We start from the raw sequence: 17158 nt of genomic DNA on the forward strand, positions 1-17158 counted from the left end.
CGTCTCCCGGGCCTGGCAAGTGCCGAGACCGGTCCCACAGAACAGCCCCACATCTCACACCAAGCTCCCCCAGGAAGACACGGTCCACTAACACTTTGCCGCCTGGCCCATCCTGGCACCTGGTACCTGGTACCTGGTCCAGGGTCAGGGCACCACAGCTGGGAAGAGGCCAAACCAGGCTGACATGGCCAACGGGTGCGGGATGGGGCCACAGAGGCCCCACTGGTCCGGGTGGGCCCCGCCCGCCTGCCTCAGGGCATCTGCCACAGCATTCCTCACCCCTAACCCAGCCTGCTGAAGACCAGCATGCCTCAGGACGAGCCCCCAGTGTCCTCTGAGGACCTGATGAGGGGTTAGGAAGGGCTGACCCTCTCCTCTCCGCTGCAGTGGAGAATCAGAACAAACTGCACCCCGACTCCCCTAGGCAAGTGCCAGCCTCCCTGAGCTGGGGCGCAGCAGCAGCGGGCTCTGGGAGACGCCTTCCTGCCACACACTGGAAGCCTGGAGCTGGGGTTTGGAGCCTGCAGCTGGGGCTGACCACATGCCACTGGGGCCACTGGGTTTGAGCTAAGGGACGGGCAGGGCATAGCCCAGATACGGTGCCCAGAGCCAGGGTGCCCAGGTGGGAGGGCAGGGAGGAGGCGCACTTTGGGCTTGGTGCTTCGCTGCAGAACATCCAGGAGCTGCCTGCGGAAACCTTCCAGCTGGGAGAGGCCGATCCTGGGGGAGGAACAAGGCGGGCATCAGCCTGGCCTGGCCGGGGCCCGGGGGGGTATGGGGTGGGGGGCAGGAGGGGCCGGCCCAGGCCCAGGGGCAGGAAGACCAGGCTGCCCGGGTCCTGGGGTGGGCAGGGGGAGGTCTGCAGCTCAGCAGAGCCAAGCCAGGGAGGGGGAGGCCAGGCTTGGGTCCTGAGGGTGCAGAAGCAGCTCTGGCGTCCCTTGTCCCTGTCCCTTGGGGCGACAGGGTGAGAAAACTGTGGAGCCCAGGTGAGGAGGTGAGGCCCTGAGGAGGGCGAAGCAGCCCAGGCAGGACAGTGGAGAGAGGGCACAGTGACTCGCCTGGGAACGAGGTCTTTGCCCAGAACCACCGCCGTCACGAACTCCTTGGAGTACTCCATGGCATCCTCGCTGCCAGGGAAGCAGAGGGGGTGCTCAGGTTGGGGGGCAGCCCTGCTCCCACGCTGTGGGGGGTCGTCTCTAGACTCGAGGTCCCCTGGGCAGCTCGCAGGCACCAGGCCGCACTGCCTGCACTGGCCCTGCCCTTCCTGCCAGTAGGGCTTTGCAGGAGGTGGGCCGGGGGTCCTCCTGGCATTCAACAAAGACCCCCTTCACGTACCAGGCCCCTTCCAGGCCCCCACGACCAGAAGCCAGACTGCCCAGTCCAGCCCCCGGCTCCTGAGGACACTGAGGGCCGAGGCAGCTCACCTCAGCAGGCCCCCGGGTGGGGAGTAGGCGAAGCACTTGAGGGTCGGGTACTGGGGGCGCAGCAGGAAGGAGAGGATGGCGGCTGTGCCTGCGCCCAGGGAGTGGCCCACCACTATCAGGCCGTAGTGTTTGGTTCCGCGGCCCTGGAGACCGAGAGAAGCCTGAGAGCCTGGCTCCGCCGCACCACAAGCTGTCTTGGCTGACGCCAGGGAAGCCAAGGGGTCTTCCCAGGGCCCTGGGCTCAGGTCCCTGCCGTGTGGCTGCTGGGGCAGTGAGACAGCCCCGCCGCCCCCCCCAGCAACTCTCTGGGGAGACTCTGCTCACAGACTCTGCCTCCTCCTTCAGCACCTTGCTCAGAGGTTAGCCCTTTGGATAAGCCCTCCCTGATTTCCCAGTAGCAGCTCCCGGCCTCCTAGACGCTGCGTCTGTACTTGGGAATGACCTTTATACACGGTGATTGCGCTGGGCTACAATCACTTGGTCGCCTTCCACAATCCCGGTGCCCCGACAACCTGACTGGGCCGGGTGCATGGAAAACGCCTCACCAGGTCTCTCCCGAAGGCCTGGGACAGGACCATCTCCTGCTCCAGCTTCTTCTTGATGTACTCAGCCGAGAGGACCATTCCCTGGGTGAGGAGGAACAGAGGAGGGCGCTCGGAGAGGGGCCGCGGAGAGAGCGGGGCTCTCAGGGGCCAGCAGCTCACTACCTGGGTCTGCCCACGTCCCCCCTCGGCCTCCTGGCCGCCTGGCTGTGGGGCTGCTGCATACATTATCCCATTGTCCCCACTTCTCAGGTGAGGAAACAGAGGCTCGGAGGGGTTGTGTGTTTAATAGAAACCACTGTCATCTCTTCCCAGCTGTCCCCTGAGGCCCTTCAGGGTCGGGGCCCAGGCGGCCCAGGGCTGTGGGGGTCCCAGCCAGGGATTCCCAGTGGACCTTCCACCCCTCTGACCAAGCTCTACCACTGAGCCCAGCAAGCAGGGAGGCCCCCACCCCAACAGGACAGGTCTGTGTGCCGGCAGGGGAGAAGGCCAGGGGCCCACGAAGCCGTGGCTACCTTGTGTCCCAGCCAGGTGCCATGGTGCCCCTCCACGGGGAGGCGCTCGGCGTCACCGGTCAGGTCTGTCAGGGCGTCCTTGTGGAGACAGGGATCAGGTGAGGGGAGGGGCTGAGGAGGAAAGGAAGAGGAAGGCAACGCCCCTTCGGGCTGCCCACAGGCAGCTCACCTTGGGGGACAGGGTTCCCCGAATACTGATCACCACCTTCTTCTTGTCATGGTCCACCGCCACATAGAAGGGGGTCTCGTACACCTAGGAAGAGGGCGGCTTGTGAGCCCGAGGGTCCCTGGGATGGGGCCACCATGACCTCTGAGCAGGTGTCCTCCCTGGCCAGGGAGTCCGTCTCCACGAGCCACCGGGCCCCTGCCAGTCTGCTGGCCCAGGTCACAGCCCGCCCTGCCTCCCAGTCCCTGGCCCGGGCTGCCCGGGTGCTGCCACCTGCCTGCTGCGTCCAGAGAGGTGCCCGCCCCTCCCCAGGGCCTCACTGCTCCCTCCTCCAACTCCTCCCCACAAAGGCTGAGGGCAGGGAGCCCCAACCCTGGGTGTGGGGTTCCCTAACCCCAAAGGGGCTAGTGTGACACTGGACCCCACTTCCTAGCCCCGAAGAGGCTGTGGGAGAAGGGCCCCCCTCTGCTCTGCCCAGCTGGGGGTGCACTGGAGGCTGCTGCCGGCAGTGCCAGCAAAGCCAAGGGCTTCTGCTGCCGGCGGGATGGCTTGGGCACCCAGGCCCTCGGCTGCCGGCTCCCGACAGTGGGGCCGTCCTCCCGCCTGGCCAGGCCGTCAGGCCCTCACCGCATCGTGGCAGGAGGTATAGACAATGTCCACTGCCGTCATGTTCTCGTCCAGAAAGTGGCGCCGGATGGCGATGGCGTTGCAGCCGCAGCAGTTGTCTTCCTCGATGGTGACGCCAGGGGCGAACCGAGGCCGTGCGGGGCACAAGCAGCACCTGGGTGGGGCGGTGGGCGCTGAGGCCAGGGGCCGCTGGCGGAGCAGTCTCCCGCCATCCTCTCCGCAGCCCGCCCTTGCAGCCCACCCCCCGCCAAGCCTCCTTGCAAAGTTCCACTAGACAGCTCCCAGCCCTCGTCTACCTGGGCCTCTGGCAGCATGTGACCCGTGACCCGGGGACTCCTCCCTCCCCTGTGAGGTGGCCTCTCTCCTGGACTGCGCTTCCTCGGCGGCAGCCTCCTCGGCCAGTCCTGTCCCCGAGGCCCAGAGGTCTAGGCCAGGCTCCCCTCCCCTCTGGCTCTACCCGCTCCCGCAGGGGCTCCCGGGTCTCAGGGTTTAACTCCACCTCTGCACTGACCGACCATCCAGGTGCTCCCATCCAACCGCTCACAAGACCTCAGCCTCCCAGGTCCCAGGTCCCAGGCGCGCTCCCCGCTGCCCTCCACAGCCTGCCCGCTCGCTCCTCAGCCCCAGGCTCCGAGCCACCTTCCGTCCCCTCCCCCTCGAATCTCTCATCAAGCTGGCAGCACGTGGGCTCGCTCTGCCTTCAGGGTCACGGCCAGACTGCACCCCTGCACCCTGCTCCAGGCCACCATGACCTCTGCCTTGGGGCCTCCTGCCTGGTCTCCCTCGTCTACATCACCCCCTACTTTTCCGCTCAGCAGCTGGCCCTTCAAGGTATGTCCAGCCATGTCACTGCACTCAAACCCTTAAACGCTGCCCTCCTTGCCCACTCTAAGAGCCCGATGCTCTCGGCGCCGAGGGCCCTGCCCTGTCTGGCCCTGGTTCTCTGGCCTGTTGCCTCCAACTGCCTCCAGCCAGCGGCCTCCCTGCCCTCCGGATGCGTTGGCTGAATTCCTGCCTCAGCATCTCCGCACCCATGGCTCACTCTGCCTGGACACTGTGTGGCTGGACTTGCTTCCTGCAGGCGTCTGCTGAAATGTATGTTACGGGGAGGCACCCCTTGGCCACCACCTTGCCTAACAGAGCCAGCCCCCCCCACCAGCGTTCCCACGCTCGGCTTTTTTCTTCAAAGCACCCATCTGCTTTCCTGGTCTGTGCATTGTCTCTGCCTCAGTAGGCTTTGCTCTGCTTCAGAGCCATGTCACTTCACCAGCACCCAAAACAGTGCCAGGCCCATAGTGGGCTCCCCCAAATGAATGGGTGTGAGCAGCTGAACTAGGCCCCCGCAAGGGGTGCAGCTGCTCCTTCGGCCACCAGAGGGAGCCAGAGCCCAACAGATCAAGCCAGGAGCCAGGAAAGCACTTGACCTGCCCCTGCCAGCTGTCTTGAGATGACTGCTGAGTTTTTATGAAGAATCTTGAATTTTGATGATGATGAGAGGTTTGTCTTCACTTGAGTAGCAGCCAAGGGGCTGTCACACACTTCCTAAAGGGGAGAAGCCTTGCTGAGAAAACCCAGAGTGGAGTCAAATCTCGGAAGCCCCGGGGAGACCACCGCAGTGCCTGCCGAGAGCCAGGCCCCCCCGCCCCACACCAGGCCAAGCGGGTCTGGGGGCCAGGCTCCTGCTTCTCAGGCAGCTGTCTGCTCTCTCCAGCCTCAGCCCCTCCTCTCACACTGAAACGTGGTCCCCACAGCGTGGCCTTGGGAAATAGGCTGGACTTGGACTTGACTCCTTGCTCTGGAATGTCCCTTCCTGGCAGCGAGGGCCTAGAGGGCACTAAGCCGTCCAAAGCCCAGTTTCCTCCTCTGCAGGAGCAGGTGCTGATGGCTACTTCCCGAGGCCAGTGTGACACCAAAGGCCCAAGGTGCCAACAGGGCCCGACACAGGACAGGCCCTCCATCGATAGTGGTCTCCCCCTGTCCAGCGAGAGGCTGCCTCCGGGTCGGTGATTGGAGCCAGGGCACCGCTGAGTGGCAGGGCCCACAGCCTGGAGGCTGGCTCTCCTGGCAAGGGGAGACGGGGCAGGCCGGGCCCGCCACGCCGCTCATGGGACGTGGGCTGGGGGATGACGGGAGAAAGGCTGCCGGGTGGAGGGCCTGCGCCCGGGGCGGGCGGACAGACGCCTTCCTCCTGTCGGTGCTGGGTCCGCGGACCCTCTCTGGCAGCAGTGAGGAGCTGCTGCTGGCGCCAACCCACCTCCTGCCTGAGGAGCACCTCGCGCCCAGTCTGCCAGGGGCTCCCTGGCTTCTGAGACGGCCTGTGGGCAGGCAGGACAGACACTGCCATACAAATGATGTCCCCACCCTGCCGCCGAACAGCGGAGCAGGGCCTGTCGGAGCCTGGGTCAGGGGCCTCCCGGGCTGGTGCTCATCTCGAGGAGCTCTCGGCCTCAGCGGGCACTCCCCAGGATGCCAGGAGGCGCGCCAGCGGTGCGAGGGCTGAGGCATAGGGTGTTTCGGGAGCTCTGTCCTTGCTGGGGGGCTGATGAAAACAAGGTCCCGAGAGCAGGGGTGTCGCAGACAGACGCTGCCTGCCAGCCTTTCTAGAACAGGGATCCAGGGAGCTGTCCTCCTTCTGCCCGGCCCAGACTGACCGCAGGGACAGCTGGCACAGGGAAGGGCCCTCCTGGAGCTTCGCACTCCTCACCCACTAGGGGAAGTCGAAGCCAGCCAGGCCGGGCCGCCGACTGAGGGCAGTGCCCGACCGCAGGCAGGTCAGGGCTGAGGGTACACCAGCTCCTGGGCAGCACCTTCCACTGAAGGGCCTTTCCAGAGGCCCTTGTGGAAGGGGCCTCTCCACCAGCAGAGGCAAAGCACGGGACTGGAGCAGGAGAAGGGGGGGTGAGCACAGAGGGGAGTGGCTGAGTGGGTCAGGCACAGGACAGCAACCAGCAGTGCCAGGCGGGCAGCAGCTCATCTAAGCCTCTCACCCCATTCCAGGTGGTGTGCACCCCATCCCCACTTGACAGACAAACTGAGGCCGGCAGAGGGAGGCAGGCCTGCCCGAGGTGGTGAGTGCCAAAGTCCAGGTGCAAACCTGGAGCTGCGTGACCCTGCGCCCTTCCCCACCCAGGGCTACTGCAGCACCAGGGAGGCCGAGGCCCAGGAGGCGGTGTGGAGACAAGCAGCACAGGCCTCACCGGGAGGCCGGCCAGGGCATGGAAGCAGCCTGCTTAGGGAGGTGAGAGCCCCCCTCTGAGGGCCCAGCTTCTCGCCCTCAGCCCCTCCATATTTGCAGGCCAGTGGGCGGGGGGCGGTACTCACGAGCAGGACCTGGCCAGCTGGCAGAGGCCACAGGCAGGCTTCCGCATCAGGTACATGGGCCAGCCGTAGGCGGCCAGCGCAAACAGCATGTAGTAGCAGACCTCCTTGTACCGGAGCATCTCTTGCTGGAAGACAGGAGGCAGCGGGCGGTCACCTCCTGGCCTTGGCCCCTGCAGCCTCAGGGCCCATAAGCTCCCCAGGGGCTGCAGACCCCCTCCTGTCTTGCAGGAGGAACCTCCCCTCCAAATGATAATTGCATTTCCCTAATTATCTCCCTGCAACCAGGGCGCACATCCTCCCGAGACCTGTCCTGTTGCTCCAATCTCTGAATTACCGATTGGGGACAGAAAAACACTCGGAGCACTGGATCGATTTCCTCGCCCAGTTTCCCAATAAGGGAAGAGAAGGGGAGGGGTGGGTGGTCATCCTGCCCCTTCCCCCACCTCTGCACTGAGGTCCAGGCCCTCTGCCTAATGGTGTCCAGGCCTTGAGCCACGGGCCGGCCCTGGACGTGGCCACACTAGTCGCTGACTCTCTGGCTCGATGCACTAAGTCACCAGCTTGAAAGGGGAATCTGGGCAGATGCGGATCTCTCTGGGGAAAGGCGCCAGCTGGAAACCCAGTGTCTGAGGCCAGGGCCTGTGGTTACCAGTCTGAAGGGCTGGAGGGAGGCCGAAGGCCAGGGTGTCCCAGCAAAGCGAAGCTCTGGTCAGTGTCCCTGTGCCCCAGGGACCAGAGCACTCCCTCGCTGGGAGGACATTAGCCACCTTGTACAAGTTAAAGAGGGTGATTAATCATCCTGTGACGTGGAAGAGGTACAGCCTTAATCAGGGCCCAGAGCAGTGGGACCCAGCCCGGGCCACTCGTCTGCTCTTCAGGAACGAGCTGGAGAAGGTCTTTATCCTCTCTGAGTGCCAGAGCTCCGGGCTGCAGGCTGGGGCGTGGCAGCCTCTGCCCGTGGCAGGCAGGGAGTCAGCACCCAGGGGCTCGGCCACCTGCCCGGCTGCCTGCCCGGCCACCTCCGTGGCTGAGCACACCGGCTTTTCCAGGGGGTGTAGATGGGGGCCTTTCTAGCAGCACCCTGACAGGCACCACTGTGTGCCGGCACCACGCTGCAAACTGGACACAGGAGGGCTGACTTCCTCCCCACCACGGCTGAGTGGAAGGTGTGCCCGGGACCAGGTACGCGCAAGCGAACAGGCATGGTGGTGGTGGGGGGGGGTCAGGGACTCGCCTGAAGCCACAGTGACCTTGGGAGCTGATGCACACCCCATCAGTTCGCTCCCGAGGCAGAGCCGGCACTGGACAGCACCCCTCTCCCTGAGACGCACTCACTGCCCCAGTTTCTGCTGGAGGCCCAGGAGAAGCGGCTCTGCGGCTGGAAGTTGGAACCCAAAGTGCTGCGTCCCACTGCCTTTTGTGACGGTAGCAATGACAGCAGTGACAGCAATCACAGCGGCAGCACACTCTAGGAAGCACTTCATAGTCCTGAGAGGCCAGGGCCAAACATCCAGCACAGCCACGCAGATTCAGGGGGTTCCTCTGTACAGCCGGCAAGGAGGGGGCTCTGGGAGGGAGGGGCGTGGCCGAGAGGAGGGGCTGGCTGGAGCAGGGGGCTTGCTCGGGTCATTCCAGCTGAGGGAGAGAGGGATGAGGGACCAGACAGGGTGGGTGGGGGTGCTTCTGACTCACCGAGTTCTTGAGGTCGAGGTACTTGGTGTTCCTGGTCACCGGCATCCCAGACAGGAAGGCCAAGATGTCATTGTTGGCCTGTGAAACAGGCGTGTGCAGGTGGCTGCCCCAGGCCAGCTGCACGCGGAGGAAGGGGCCTCGGTGCCCCGCCCTGCGCTCTGCCTGCTTCCTGGGGGCCTTGGGGGCCAGAGGGTTGTGTGGTGTCCAGCTCTTCTGTGACCCAGCCAGTTTCCCAAAAGCTAGGTCTCATCATATTGCTAGTAGCTTCCCTTCTACTCGAAGAGCCATCACCAACCTTCACTGGGGACATTCCCAGGCCAGGCTAGGGGGGACGCGCTTTGCAGAAGATGCTGGGAGACCAGAGCTGGGACTGGTGTGTTGTGGGGTGTGGGGTGTGGGGTGGGCGGGACGAGAGGTGAGGGCACAGGCTAAAGCCCAAGCTGCATCATACATTAGCCGCTACGCTCAGAAGTCCCTTGTGGAGTCACGTGTGGCCGGGAAGTAGCCACATGTGCCCGGCAGAGGGGGGTGGCTCAAGCCAGAGCCATGAGTGCTGGCTGCAGGAGTGAGCTGGGGAAGAGAGGGCGTGAGCATCAGAGGTGACTTCCAGGGCCCAAGAGATGTGTAAACCCAGGCTCTGGGAGCAGCGGCTTCAGCAGGGGCGGCAGGGAGAGGCCTGGGTGGGAGGCGGTGTGGGGCGCTCACCTCGTCCAGCACGGCATTGCGCTTGGCCCGTTGTCGCTGCCGGAGCAGTACCAGGCCAGCGATGATATCGGACGGCACAATGTCCAGGTCCCGGAAAAACTCAGCAAAGAGGTAGGCGATTTCTGAGTAGGCATCCTATGAGGTCCAGGGAAGCAGGGACAGGGGCGGGGCAGCAGGAGAGAATAAGAGACCGGAAGTGAATCTCCTAGGCCTGGGTGTCTGCTTGGGCCCCTGCGCAGGTTCACCCTGCCACCTCGAGGCATCGACCCCGTGCAGCCCTCAGCAGTGCGAGCCTGAGGGCCTCACTCTGGGCCCCGCAGACCTGACCCTTCTCCCTCGCCACCTCCCGGCCCTCCTCTGTCCTCGGAGCTCCTAGGACACTCACCGTCTAGCACGCACAGATGCCACCTGGAGCCATTTCCTGCTCTTTCCCCACACACTAGGCATCAAGGCCTGCACAGCCCGCTGGTTTCTTCTCCGGCCTTTCTCTCTAGCAGAGAAGCCAAAACTAAGCTCCTGCCTGCTTCCTCCCGCCTTTGAGTTTCTTCCCAGCTCCTGCCCGGGGCTGCAGGCTTAGGGACCCCACCATGTGCCTGGAGCAGGGTGCAGGGCTGGGCCAGGGGCCCCTCTGGCTTCCCTGCAAACCCTGTCCTCGGGACAGCCCTGCTGGTCCGTGGGCCCTGAGTCCTCCCTGCCTCACACCAAGCTGCAGTCTGGAGCCTTGCCCCTAGCCTGTTTGGAGAGGCTGTGCTGGGAAAAAAACTTAGAGTGACTGGTTCTGTGTCACTGGTTGGTGTCTGGCCCTTGCACAGAAAGAAAAACAAAGCATTGCGAACTCAAACACCTAGGGAGTGGACGCCAAACGGACGCCAAACGCCAAAAGGAGCCAGCTGCGGCTTGGCCCCAGCGGTGCGGCCCTGCGAGAGGCCCCAGCTGCCCCATCCAAACACACAGGAGTTGATGTTTAAATGTTGGCATCCAATTCAAGTTGTTAAGGAACACGGCAAAGGTGGAAGAAAATGTGCTCTGGGCTGGGCCTGACCCCTTCTCCTGCACCTCGCCCCACTGTGGTGTTCCGCCTCCTCACCAGACTCCAACACCAGCCCTGACTCTGCTGTCTACCCTTCTTGGGCCCTGGCAGGCCCGGCCCCCGTCTGCAGGGGACAGCTCCCTGCCCTCCACATGGCCTGCCTGTGAACCAGACCCTTGGGCCGTGACCCCTCTGACCCCTCGGTGGGGTCGTTTCCCACCCACCAAAGAAACTTGGAGGGGGCCCTTTCTTATACTCGAGTATTCACTCTACAGCTCACCGGGGCTGCTGGTGGGAAAGAGCCACTAGAGGCTTCTGGTGGCTTCCACGCTCAGAGAGGAGCAGTCTCCTGCCCTCACTGGCTTTGCCACTAACCAGCTATGGGACACCCACCTCTCTGGGTCTCAGCTGCCCAATCTGCAGAAGGAAGGGCTGGACTAGATGATCTCCAAGCGCCCCATGAGCACCGGGAGCTCTGCCTGAGGCCCCCGAGGGCCCTGCCTCCCCATCCCCTTCGGCAGCTCCCTGCCACCGACAAGACCGATTGTTCCTCGGACCACCGGGAGCAGAGGCCAACTGCGTGCCCAGGGCCGCACTGAGCGCTTTGCAAGCTTCCAGCTGGTCTGCAGCTGGTGAGACGCTGCTTTTCTTTGTCTCTGAGTTGCCCCAATTTTTGAGTGTCTCTTCTAAACTAGACTCTGAGTTCCAAGGTGGGGAGTGGTCAGTGAAAGACCTTCCAATATTTCTGTTCCCTTGACGAAGCGAGAGGTCAGCTGTTTCACACGCAGGAGCTGTTTCACACGTATCCGTGCAGGCTGCCACCTGGCTCCCGCTCCAAACCCGGCTGCCTTCCCCCAGCCCGGCCCACCCAGCTCTGCCTGTGAGCTGAGGCTCCCGAGGCTTGGACAGCAGGACACGAGCCCTCGGGATGCCGCCTCCTGGCACTTACTGACTGCGAGTCCTTGGTCCGGGTGCAGCAGAGGAACACTTTGAGCCGGCGCGACCAGCTGGTGGCCTGACCCTCCTCTAACCGGTGCCTGCAAAGAGGGGAGTTGGCACGTGTGAGGTCACAGGGCTGGACGGCAGAGCCGGCGCCCGGTCATTATGAAAACAGGGTGGCCTGTTCCTAGCACCCCACAAAGGACTCCTTCAGGGTGTCTGGGCCCAGCCAAAGTGGAGTGGCTGGTGACCAGGCTGCCCCTGAGGGGACTCCTGCTGGCCTAAGGCAGTGTGCCGATGGCCTGGGCGCCCAACTTTTGCAGACTGAACACCAGCCTGCCTGGGGGGCTGCGGAGCTGGCAGCCCAACCTGTCGCACAGAGCTGCTCCCGCTCAGAAAGGTTTCAGATGGTCACACCCTCTGCACGTGGGGGAGCCATAGGGCTGACTGAGGCTTGGACCTGCTCCCCCAGCCTTCATCTGCAGGGCTGGCCCTGGCCATGCCCACCCCCGCCCTCAGCTCCCCAGGTCTGGCTGTTCGGGTTAGGAGCTGGGTATCCAAGAGTCTGCACCCAAAGGCAGAATGGTGGGGGGGGGGCCAGGCCCCGCGGGGACCCTTCCTCAGTTGGGTGCTCGGAAGCTGGTGTGTTTCCAGCATGTCGACGACAGGCCCATATTGAACATGGACATTTCCAGACCGAGTGAGAAGGCGCTGGTGTGCCTCTGTGACATGTGCCCTCCCGAGGAACCTGTCAGAGCCTGACGCCCGGCGGTCGGGAGGGGAGATCATGGCGGCCCTGAGCGCATGCAGGCACTTAGCGTCCATCAGAAGGGACAGGCCTGGCCCCCCCTCCCCAGCCCCTTCTCTGTGGCAAAGGCCACTTCTTGCTCCTGACCCTGGTCCCACAAGGCCAGGGGAAGCCACGGGGCCTTCCAGGGCTACAGGAATAGGAGGAAAGGGTGCACAGGAAATGCTGTCTCTGGGACCTGCCAGCCTCCTCCTAAACCAATGTCCCACCTGCCTGAGGCTTGAGAAAGGGAAAGCATGCTGGCCAAGCCGGACTCCCAGAGCATCACTTTTTTTTAACCCTCTCTAACCTAATGGGTTTTGAAAGGTTCAAAGAAAATTTCCTGCTATGTGTCCAGCTTGATGGAAGTGCTGACTGTACACTGCACTGCAGTATTCTTTGTGTCCACCAGGGGGCAGATGGCGACGGTGACAGGTTTGACCTAATGCATTAAGTTAGGCTGCAGGGACCAAGACAGGAGGGTGAGACATACTAAATCCAGAGAGAAAAAGTTCACAGACCAACAACCCTCTGCCCCGGGACTCACTAAAGGGAAGGGAGGACAGACTCTCCTGCAAAGACCCAAGGTCAAGGCTCCCAGGGAAGAATGCTGGACATAACCATCTCCCAACCCCCGCCAGTGGACACTAGAAGGAGAAAGGGTCGACTCAGACAGCTTCCCGACTTCCAGAAACTAAATTAACCTGTCAGCAAGGCACAGCAGGCCTTGTGTGCATCCCTGAGCCGGGAAGTGGATGAAGGGCCCGTGGGCTTGCAAATGTCCTAGTTAGAAAAACCGATGGTTTCCGAGCAGAGGGAGGGTGAGTGGGGAACAGCCTGAGAGGTAGCCGAGCTAGGCGAGCCATGGCCTGGGTAGCCCTCCTGAGCCTGACCTGAGAGCTGCAGAAACTGCAGCCAGACAGGACCTGTGAGCTCTGAGGCCTCTCACTCACCTGCACAGGGCCCAGAGGTTGCATGAAGACGTTCCCATTAAAACGACAGCCACCGCCAACCCCGAGCTGCAACGGCGTTGGCTGCCCTGGGTCCCAAAGGCAATTACCCAGAGTCAGGGAGGGGAGATTTTCTTCCAGGGCCCCAGGGGCTCAGAAACTAGGTCGGGTGGGGGTGTGTGCTCAGAGTGAGCAAAGTGGGACAGGGGTGGTGGCCGGCCACCGGGGGAGGAAAAACGGCTCCGGAGCCTTGGCTCCGAGAACTGGCATTCCGGGCTGGGTGGTGGCCAGCCCAGGCCTGGGTGTGGCTCTGGCTGCAGCACGGAGCTGACGTGGAGGGCGGAGGGGAGCTGAACGTGGAGGCAGGACGGTGAAGTGGGGAGGTGCCTGCTAGGCACAGGGGCCTGGGCAGCCCGCCCCCTGGCTGAGGGCTCCTGACCCCCACTGCCCCGTGCTGCCTGCCGATGTGGAACCAGTTCTGTGCTCCACCCACACGACCGGGGCTTCCCTGGGGTTCCAACTCCTGTGCAGAATTGGACTCGTGGCTGCGGGAGGGCTGGCGCTGGAAAGGGCAGGGCCTCTCAGCGCAGGCTTGATGAACAGGGCTGACTGCGGCCCATCCTGGAAACCCCCTCTTTTTTCCTTTCAATAAATAAGAACTGCTGTGACCCTGGGTTCCCTCCCTCATTCTCTCTGCCATGGCTCAGCCTTCCCCATTCTTCAAAACACGGGGGAAAACCTACCCCTCCAAGAAGCCTTCCTTGGCTAACCTCCTCTAGCCCCCTTAACCCTGGAGGCAGCCCTGCCAGTGGTTAGGAGCATGGGCTCCCAAGCCTGCCTGCCTGGGCTTGGTCCCAGCCCCACCACGTAGCAGCTGAGTCACCTCAGGCCAGTCACATAGCCTCTCCTCGGCCCTGTGTCTTCATCTGCAGGGAGGATGATGGTAACAGCTACCCCATGGAGATACTGTTAGTTAACATACATGATTGGCTCGGCTTGCACGTGCCCTCTGCTAGCACTGCCGTGGTTACTGGCATGGAAGATGAGGGCAACAGCCACCATTCACCGAGTGCGAACCACGGGGAGCGCTGTGTTGACCACTTGGCAGGTATTATCTACTTTAAATCTCCAAGCAGCAGCATGAGGCAGGAACTACCATTATTCCACTTTACAGACCAGGAGACTGAGGTGAGGATAGACTAAGCCTTGGGCTAAGCCCATGGCTCACACAGGTTGCACTGCAGCTTGGGAGGCCTGGGGCCAGCCTTGCCCACCTGCCAGCAAATCCCACGAGGGGACTGCCCCCTGCCCGGCCAACTGACCGTAGGTTGTAGGTCCGCAGGTTGCGCTGCCTCCTCTTGGTGGCTCTCAGCTTGACGAAGGTGCGGCCCGTGGGATCGAAGACGCAGAGGACGGTGATGCAGACGCTGAGGATGACCACCCAGTTGCAGACGACCATTCCTACAGGGGCGGCATGGGAAGCAAGAGGGGCTGCTGGGGACACCTCCCTGGCTCACCAGCTCCCTGCCCCCCATGGCTGCCGGCACCCAACAAGGCTCCGGGCTCTGGCCATGTCGCCATCCCCTTCTGGGCTGTGACCCCAAGGCCCCCCCTTGGCACAGGGCAGGCGACTCTAGGTTTCCAGCGAGATGCTGAGGGAGCTGCCCCGGCAGCTCTGTGCCTGCTACCGCTCCCCTAGACTGGGGTCCCACGTGGGTGAACCCACAGACCCTCCCAGAAACCGCTTCCCTGTGGTGGTACTCGGGCTCCTCTCCTGCCCTGTCACTGCCACCCCCACGGCTGGCTGACATACCAAGGGTGACGTTCTTGGCAGTGAGGTCGTTGCAGGAGGTGTAGTACTGCGTGAGCCAGACGATGCCCACGATGGCGTAGATGAACTCAATCACCAGGATGGCTGTGAGGACAGCAGGGCCCTGGCTGCAGGATGGCCGCCCTCTGCCCACGGGGAAGGGCCCCGGAACCTCAGTCTGGCCCCTCCTACTGCAGGGCCGCAGCCAGCCTGGAAGCAGGCGCATCAGACCCCCACCGCTCCCCACCCCGAGGCCTCGTGGAGGAGAGGGCCCAGGGGTGTGGCCCCCCAACTCCGTCCCGTTGCAGTGTGCCCTCCGGCCCCAACACTCCCAGAGGAGGAGACTGGGAAGGAGGGTGATGAAGAGGCACTTCCCTGTTCTTTTGGGATTTTAGGGTTATAACCATGAACTCTGGAATCAGAAGAATCTTAGGCAAGTTACCTAGTGTCTCTGAGCCTCCACTTCCTCATCTGTGAAATGGGTGACAGTGTCTGTGTGAGACACCGTTGTGTGGGAATTAGATGGGCGAGTGCTCACTTGGGGAGACTGCTGTTCACCCAGAAAGAGGCCCCTGGCACTTGAGGCGGGAGGGGGGAGGAGACGCTACAGCGGCTGCTCTAGGCGCCCTGAGCCCCGCCCGGACTGAGGCAGGGTTGGGGGGCGGGCACTGAGGCAGCCTGGGAAGCCCAGCTCTCCAGGCAGCGCAGTGTGGCCACACGGCCAGACTTCGGGGCCAGACAGCCTGGGCTCGAACCTCGGCTCTGATGCTTGCACAGGAGCCGAGTGGCCCTGAGGGAGCAGATTAACCTCCCTGGGCCCCAGAGGCCCCCATTTGTAAAACGAGACTAATAATAGCTCCTCCCAGAGTTAACGTAAGGGAAGGGTTACCACGGTTCAGAGAAGCATGAGAGGAGTGTTTGCAAGGGAGAAGCCCAGGAGAAGGGCGGAGGCTGGCCCTTCGGGGAACCAGCTGGTGCAGGCCCCTGGGGGCTTTTCCCAGGACGGCGGGTGGGGGGAGGGTCACGAAGAAGCTGAAGACACAGCCTAGAACAGGGTCGGCGAACTTTTTCGGTAAAGGCCTGAGAGTAAGTATGTCAGACTCTGCAGGTCACATCCTCTGTCACGGCTCCGCTGTGGTCTTGCAAACGCAGCCAGAGACAAGGAGCACGTGCATGAGTGTGTGTGGCTGGGCCCCAATAAAACTTTATTCACAAAACAGACAGCGGGCTGGGCGTGGCCTCCAGCCGAGGTCTGCCCGTCCCTGGTCTAGAGCTTTGGCCCAGCGAGTCTGCTGGACGCCATCGCAGGTCCCAACGCACGTGGGCTGCGTGACGGAGCACAGAGGAGGGAGGCGGGGGGGGGGGGGTCGGTCCGAAGCAGCCCCCACCCTCGGGGGCGGCCCTTACCCAGGCGCACGTAGAGCACGTACTGCATGGACTCGCGGGGCTCCGTGTAGAGGATGCCTCCGCGCATGCTCAGCCAGATGATGGCCATCTCGGCGATCATGCAGCTCAGCAAGATGCCCAGGTAGCCGCGGCCGTGGTCCACCAGGTTGAGGGAGCAGGCCTCGTGGGGGTTGTACACCAGGCCGAAGAGCACCACGGACAGGATCACAAACCTGGGGGGACCGGCACGTGAGAGGGGCCACAGCCTGCACTCCGCCTGCAACCCCACCCAGCCTGGACTCAGTGGGCGCAGAACCACTGTCCACTGGCATCCAGGGCCAGGGAAGCCGAGCGGGGAGCCCAGCTGCCAGCCATGGGAGACAGCAGCAGCCCCACCCAGGGCTGGGCTCCATCCGGTGGGGGTCAGGTGGGGTCCCTGGGCTCCGCGTGGGTGCCACCTAAGGGGTTGTGTGATTCAAACATAGGACTTGGGAGCTGGGAGCATGACAGGATCCAGACAGACGGCTGGAAAGACCCCTTCTAGCCCTTTCTCTTCAAACCCAGGCCAGTGGCGTGGTCCCAAGACTCACCAGGTGGTGTGCAGGAGAAAGAGGAAGATGGCTGGCAGGACGAGGTCATCGCTGCCCACAGACCAGCGCCGCCGGAACACCACGATCCCGGGCATGGCTGGCGGCTCAGCGGAGGCTCAGCGGGCCTGGCGCTCACCTCCTGAAAGACATCGGAGGACCCTGTGGCTGCCGGGACGCCGAGGCGCCTGGGCCACCGCGCTCTAGCCAGGCTCCCTCCACAGCACAGGCATCTCTCCCAGCCCCCACGGCCCACAGGCCTCCAGGCCCCGGGCAGTGTGAACCGGTCTTTGGGCAGGACCCGCCTCCGTCCTCGCCACCCCCCATGCCCACACAGTGGACCTCAGCAGCCAGACCCCGGCGTCGCCCTACTCCTGAGGTCTCTCAGGCCCCTGAGACTGGCTCTTTCCCCTTGGGGTCAGCTGTGCCTGGGGCTATCCCAAGAGTAACTAACTGTTCAACTCCACTGGAGGCCTGGGCTCCCCTGCTGCCTTCCCTGCGTTAGAGCAAGGGAGGCCCCCAGCCCTATTACTGCCTGTGGACAAGAAACCTGGCCCAGCGCCTGCAGTCCTTGCGGTGGGTGGGGCTTCCCACGTCAAGTGTGAGCCTGTGCCCGGCAGGAGAGAGGCAGAGCAGGTCGAAGGCTGAAGGCCTTGAGGCAGGTGGGGTGAGGGACG

The 17158-nt window shown here is 63.4% G+C and overlaps 1 protein-coding gene across 2 annotated transcripts in view; it reads right to left on the bottom strand.

Moving 5' to 3' along the window:
* DAGLA (diacylglycerol lipase alpha) overlaps positions 1 to 17158 on the bottom strand; it is a 58830-nt gene that overhangs the window by 6826 nt on the left and 34846 nt on the right. For both annotated transcript variants that reach the window (XM_053659267.1, XM_053659266.1), the window contains exons 2-16: positions 16485 to 16623; positions 15916 to 16127; positions 14512 to 14613; positions 14021 to 14159; positions 10972 to 11059; positions 8993 to 9127; positions 8288 to 8365; positions 6596 to 6720; positions 3275 to 3428; positions 2651 to 2734; positions 2482 to 2559; positions 1970 to 2050; positions 1425 to 1567; positions 1059 to 1127; positions 648 to 720 (exon numbers count right to left, since the gene is read on the bottom strand). In XM_053659267.1, coding sequence (XP_053515242.1) covers positions 648 to 720; positions 1059 to 1127; positions 1425 to 1567; positions 1970 to 2050; positions 2482 to 2559; positions 2651 to 2734; positions 3275 to 3428; positions 6596 to 6720; positions 8288 to 8365; positions 8993 to 9127; positions 10972 to 11059; positions 14021 to 14159; positions 14512 to 14613; positions 15916 to 16127; positions 16485 to 16579 — 1656 coding nt within the window. In that variant the 5' untranslated portion in view covers positions 16580 to 16623. The remainder of the gene's footprint in view (positions 1 to 647; positions 721 to 1058; positions 1128 to 1424; positions 1568 to 1969; positions 2051 to 2481; positions 2560 to 2650; positions 2735 to 3274; positions 3429 to 6595; positions 6721 to 8287; positions 8366 to 8992; positions 9128 to 10971; positions 11060 to 14020; positions 14160 to 14511; positions 14614 to 15915; positions 16128 to 16484; positions 16624 to 17158) is intronic.

The sequence above is a fragment of the Artibeus jamaicensis genome, unplaced genomic scaffold (genome assembly GCF_021234435.1).
Source record: "Artibeus jamaicensis isolate MK-2021 breed Jamaican fruit bat unplaced genomic scaffold, CSHL_Jam_final scaffold_614, whole genome shotgun sequence".
In the NCBI taxonomy this organism is placed as follows: domain Eukaryota; kingdom Metazoa; phylum Chordata; class Mammalia; order Chiroptera; family Phyllostomidae; genus Artibeus; species Artibeus jamaicensis.